The sequence below is a fragment of the Antrostomus carolinensis genome, unplaced genomic scaffold, assembly GCF_000700745.2.
Source record: "Antrostomus carolinensis isolate BGI_N321 unplaced genomic scaffold, ASM70074v2 scaffold34925, whole genome shotgun sequence".
In the NCBI taxonomy this organism is placed as follows: Eukaryota; Metazoa; Chordata; class Aves; order Caprimulgiformes; family Caprimulgidae; genus Antrostomus; species Antrostomus carolinensis.
In genome coordinates, this window is record NW_010316393.1 from 68,623 (window position 1) to 74,622 (window position 6,000).

The window sequence follows — 6,000 nt, forward strand, 5'->3', positions numbered from 1 at the left end:
CTACTATAGCAACTACAACCAGGAGTAATATTCTCACTTGTAGGCATGTAACACTTCTTATTGGGATTTTTTCCAAGCCAGACATAACTATCATCACACTTCTGCCTTTGTCTTTGTTCTTTGCTGCTGCTTCTCCTTCTTAATGCCCTCTCCTGGCACCTGCTGCAATTTCTTTTAGCCCTGTTGGTCCATGGTCAGTACACTTGGTGTTGGAAGCTTGTTTTGGTTTTACCATTAACATGTGGTTTTGGGAATGTCTCTCCCAAGGAGCAGATCTAACCAAGAAGGAATTCTGCCCTGTGATGGAAGAACACAAAACTGCATTTCAAAACATTTTAAAGCAAGACCCGGTAAGAGTCCCAGTGACGGTGAAACACAGAACAGATTTGGCTGAGCAGTGACCAAAAAACACCCCAACTCTGCAGGAGGGGACAGGCCCCTCCAGTGGTGGTGTGGCTGTTCCCTTGCTGTAACTACTCTCTGATATGCTTTTAGGAGGTGAACCAAGAGAAGAAAACTAATAAAGAGCAGAGTGAGGAAGCACCAACTGTGGTTCCCAGTAGGAAAGGTAAGAGGTCTTTGCTGCACAAATTCATGTAACTTACCTAAGCGCGTGCTGCATTGGTCACCGGAATCAAGAGCAGTGTGAAGAGGTGCAGAAAGCTGCCTGCCTCACACCAATTATCATGAAGGGGGTTTTGTTCTGAGAAATTGTAGCTGCAGTTAGAGATCAAAGCAGATTAGCAGTGGAGAGAAGGAAAAAGTTATCATACAAAACCTGCTTCTCTGATTTCTACAGATACTGACCCAACCAACTCCATCTTCCTCTAGATAGGAAGGAAAATTTCTTGGGGGTTGCAAAGGGGTTGGGATATTTGAAACAGTTCTGGCATGTCTGCTCTCCCCAAAGATCTGTAAGGCAGCATCCTCTGTGCTAGCTAAAGCTTGGGGTAGTGTGATGTGGATAAGCAGGATGATGTTTCTCCTGAACTGTGCTTAGACATCTCTTCTAATCGCCTCACCTTTTGCCTTTGGAGTTCTTTAAAAGTTGCTGGTGTAGTAAGTCATGTAACATCTGGAATCTATGGGCTGGGGACTTAAACCAAAACCTGTAATTAACCATTACTGTACTAATTAAATGCCAACTGAAGCCAACTAAACAACTAGTTTTTGGGGCTTTGTACAAATGACAGTGCTCTGCTGTCTTACTGACACTAACCCCAAGGTACTCTGAAGTACACAATTTTATCTTTTTTTTCATTGGCAAGAGCTTAACACTGGAAATCTTTAACAGTAGCTTCTGTTGGAGCTTAAAAGACTTTCACAAGATGGTTTTGGGAGGCTGTTTTTTCACTTTTGTCTGAGAACTTTTTTCTCACTTCCCAGGGAGTTCACCCACAGCAGGTGGCATTAAAGCAGATAAAACAAAGCAAAATGAGCCGTAAGTGTTTTGACTTTCAATGATCACCTGCAGGTATGAATTTAAAGCTACAGTCTGTTACATGATTGCTTCTTCTTATCCTGCAGTGAATCTCCTAACGAGAAAGAAGTGGAGGTAAGTCGCAACTGCTTGTATCCTTAAGTGTCTAGGACAACAGAAGGATCTTATCAATAAGCCCTGATTAATATCTTATCCTATATAAATGAATGATGCTGAGTAGCTTAAACTGGATGTATTTCTATAAGTTGGCTTCTGAAATCCATCTTTCCAATGGGAATTTTGGAAGGGGTGGGATGCAAAATGGTGGCAATCTGTAAAACTGAACAAAAGATTTGTCACTACCGAAACATTTGTTTGCAAGCTTGAAGGAGCAATAGCTGTGACCTCCTCCTAGGCAAAATGTGCTGATTTAAGACAGCTTTGTCAAAAGGCACAGATGGCACACTGTGTGCTGCCAGGATATCAGCTACTCTGGCTGCACATTATTTCCCCCATCACTATAGATGGGAAGACTGGCTTTGTGGAAGTGGGCTGTGTTTGCTTTTTCTTCTGTATCTCTCCTGTAACTTTTTGTAGGGTATAGTCCCAAATGTCATGTCAGTATCCAAATCTACTTTAAAAGCTTCTGCATCACTTGAATTATTCTGAAGTCTTTTATTCTCTCACAACAGGCTGAATTTCTAAGGTTGTCTTTAGGTTTTAAATGTGATTTATTTACCTTGGACAAGAGAGTGAGGCTTGAGGAAAGGTCCCGAGACTTGGCTGAAGAAAACTTGAAAAAGGAGATCGCAAATGCTCTAAAGATGTTAGAGGTTAGTATTGGCCAAAGCTGGTAGGGTGGATGGGATGAACGGCTGTGAAAGCGTCTCTCTTAATACAGCACTTTTTAGGATGTGTGTGTGTGTGTGTGATCTGTTATAAGCAAACCTGAACAAAGTTCCCAAGTGATGCAGTTGAAATATGAGAGACTGAGCGTTTGAGGGGTAACCTTCACCTGAGTGCGTTGTGCTCTCAGGTAGCTGGGAATTTTTATACTGCACAAACATCTGTCAGGAACTCCTGTCTTCAGCTGGTTTTATGTGAGGGAAATGGAAGTCTCTGCCCACTGGAGGTCTGTATCAAGTTACACTGAGGATGCTGGATGCTGATCTCTTGACTCTGTGGACATGAACACAACACCTCACTGGTTGTGCTCACCCTTCTTTCTCTACTAATATCTCATGCTGGTTTTCTTATCAATATGCCCCTTAGGCTTTAGTCCCTTTGTGTGAAGAAGATAACCAAGCACAGGAGATCATTAAGAAACTGCAGAAAAGCTTGCGGTTCCTTAGCCAGTATGCAGCCCGAGTCGCCAGCAGAGCAGAGATGTTGGGAGCTATTAATCAGGTAATTTTTTCCATGTAAATATATTTTGTATAAAGTTAAAAGCTTCTAGAGGTAAAGGGATAGCAGTATCCGTTTGCTAGTCTTCTGACTCCAGAGTTAGATTTGGCAATCTTGTGTTTGTAATGCAGACTGACCAGTACAGCTTAGTCCTGGCTTCCTCTTCTCAGATCACTTTGTGGTGTTATAAGGAACTCCAGGCACTGTGAGAGTAGTTACATTGCACTAGCACTGTGCAAAAACACACAACAGAAATATCATATTGATTAAAAACAACAACCAAAAACAAAATCCAGAAAAAACCTTCCCCTCAGAGGAAGGCATACAGTAGAGAGCACAAGAATGCAATGTGGTAACAATAGTCTTGACGCCCTAATGGTAATTCTGTGCCTTGTGGGAATTGCAGCTAATAAATTAAATCTATGGAAATTTACAAAGACCTGCTCAAATGTTCTGTGTAGCTGTGTGTAATGCCAAAGAACAGCATGAAAATATGACTTGGCAGTACTAGCAAACGCGTGGTGGCAGCTGAGACTGTAGATCAGAGAAAGATGAGGAGGAGTTGTAAGAATTCAGAAAACGAAGACTAAATTATTTTAGGATAAGTGTAATCACTGGAGAAATGAGACCTGTGTAACTTGGGCATGTGTTGGGCTGTACTGAAACTTTGGACAAAAATGAAAGGATGTTGCATCATGGTGATATTAGAGGAGAGTAGATGGTTAAAGGGGCAAAATAAGCCTTGAACTCTAAACACGATGCAGTTCCACAAAGAGCCACTTGTTTTTCCTCCTGCTGTGGCACTCGCTGCATTAGGAGAGCCGCGTCAGCAAGGCTGTGGAAGTGATGATTCAACACGTGGAAAACCTAAAGCGCATGTACGCAAAAGAGCACGCAGAACTCGAGGAGCTGAAACAGGTCCTGATCCAGAACGAGAGATCCTTCAGCTCTCTTGGAGAGCGAGGTAAAGCTGCTTTGTCCTTCCTCTTTCTAGCACGTGCCAGATTGACCATTATTTAACTGAAGTTTAACATATTAGGTGGAGGGGTTGTGTGACTCCAGTATCTCCTTTCCTAAAAATAGAGGGGAAAAAAAATAGCAATTTACTAACAGTATTAGTAACAACTCTCTGAAATGAGACTTGTATGTAAACTGTCGCGAATCTCGGGTGGGGGAAAACATTGCAAGCGTGCAATATAATGTTCTGGCTTTTAGAAAAGTGCATTGCAAGTGGTGGGGATAATCTTACTCCTTGTGTGCAGTAAAATTGGGTGCTCACATGCACTGGAGCATTCCCAGTAGCTATTTCCAGGTAGCTGAGCTTTGCTCTCTACAGATGCTTCCTGCTCTACTCTAAATATGAGTTGCAGACTCAGGTGCTCTGAATTTCTCCCTCTAAGCAGATGGTACAGTGGTCAGGTCTTCAGATGGCACTATGCACGTGTGGCTTTGCCAGAGAAGGATTAAATTCTTCTGAAAGATAAAGCATGCCTTTTAAAACCAGAAAGGGCAGTCTTGCACACCGGTGAAATCCTTGCAGGAGCCTGCTGAGTTACGGGCTATTCCTTCCTGACTATAAAAGATTGTCCTGTAAGAGGACACTGCCTTGATAATAGAAGAATACATTTAATGGTAGCAGTGAAAATTAATGCTTGTAGAGGATGTATAATGTGGGAATATTATGAATTATCTAATGAAATAGGAAGCTTTTTCCTGAAATCTGCTTTCTGAGAGTACTCTGCTAACCTCTTCGCTTAACCAGGTACTGCAAAAAGTCAGACCTTTAGTTGCAAATAAAGCTCACTGCATTACTGTAAGCCTTCCTGGTTTTTGATCTCTTCACAGATGACTCTACGAATAAAAAGCTACCAAATTCTTTTAACTTTAAGGTAATGGCTGTGACAGCTTAACATGAAATTTCAAGTGTGTTTTTTAAGAGTGTGTGTGTTTGTGTTTTTATTTGCCTTGTCATGTGCTGGTGCCTCTGCTACAGGTACTACTTGGTAGTTTCCTGTCTCAAACATGGGCTGATATCATTAAACACGAGGATATATTTATTTTCAATCACCCCCACCAACCCAAGGGAACTGCATGTGGTCCCACTTAGAAGATGAAGTTTTCACAGAAGCTGAAATGGCTGTGCTCTCATGCAGGGGCTGAGAAGTATTGATCATCTACCATTCTCTCATCAGGCCCACAGAAGAAGGGTTTAGCACAGAGAGATTAAATAATAGGTGGGGGCAATTCAAATTGATGGTAGGAATTCCTGTGAGCACCGTTAGGAGAACTTGGGTGCCTTCAATTTCAGTATTTTGCTGGAAGCTGTGTCGCCAGCCTTACTTCAGATGCCTAGAGCGGGAAAAGCAGATAATGTGGAAAGATGCTGCCTTAAAGAATATGGTTTGAGCTGTGCTTATTATCTGATTCTTCTTTGTGCATCACTTCAAGCTCAGTATCAACATGTAATTTTTTTATACAGTTTGTATATAAAAAAAAACCCCAAATCAAACCAAAACAAACCAACCACAAAAAACCAGATGGTATTTTATGTTTTAGTGAATAATCCAGTCATTCCTTGATAGAGTCAGTAATGCCTCTTATTTGTATAGCCATCATCATCCCTACGAAGAGTCAGCATTGCAACGTTGCCGAGGAGTGCTGGAAACGCAGGTATTGGGGTGCCACTGGTGAGTAAGGGTTCCCCGACGGTGAGGTGCTTCACCTTCTCACAACTGCCTGGACTGAAGTGTGAAAATGCCAGTGCAGTAAGTCTGTCAAACTTCTTCTCCAGGCCCAACTCCTTGAACCCGAGGGAGATGAACGGAGTGATAAATTCAACAGGAGATCGAGCAGTTGGTAAAGTTACTCGGGCTTGTCTTTGAACAGGGTTAAATATTTTCAGCTCTAACTGTGCTTGTGTTAAGCAGCTTTTGGATCATTTTGGGATATAATAATGTTTAAGCTCTACACCTTTACGTTAGTTTTACAGGCTTCAATAGGTAAATCAGCCTTCATGACTAAATGTTACAGCTCTTTTTTTATTTTGTTATTAAGAGTTGAGAGTTTTAAAAAAAAATTACCTCAATGTTCTTGCTTCAGAAATAAATATGAAATTTAGGCAGCTGGCATTGATGGATCTGGTTGTTTTGGGGTTTTTTTTTTGTGGGGGGGGGGGG

The 6,000-nt window shown here is 41.8% G+C and overlaps 1 protein-coding gene across 1 annotated transcript in view; it reads left to right on the plus strand.

Annotated features, from left to right (window-relative positions):
• Positions 1–6,000, plus strand: part of IRAG2 (inositol 1,4,5-triphosphate receptor associated 2) — a 39,858-nt gene that overhangs the window by 31,990 nt on the left and 1,868 nt on the right. Inside the window, exons 27-36 of the mRNA XM_029085037.1 lie at positions 268–350; positions 496–568; positions 1,387–1,441; positions 1,528–1,555; positions 2,113–2,253; positions 2,693–2,827; positions 3,641–3,788; positions 4,670–4,713; positions 5,434–5,511; positions 5,616–5,680. Coding sequence (XP_028940870.1) covers positions 268–350; positions 496–568; positions 1,387–1,441; positions 1,528–1,555; positions 2,113–2,253; positions 2,693–2,827; positions 3,641–3,788; positions 4,670–4,713; positions 5,434–5,511; positions 5,616–5,680 — 850 coding nt within the window. The remainder of the gene's footprint in view (positions 1–267; positions 351–495; positions 569–1,386; positions 1,442–1,527; positions 1,556–2,112; positions 2,254–2,692; positions 2,828–3,640; positions 3,789–4,669; positions 4,714–5,433; positions 5,512–5,615; positions 5,681–6,000) is intronic.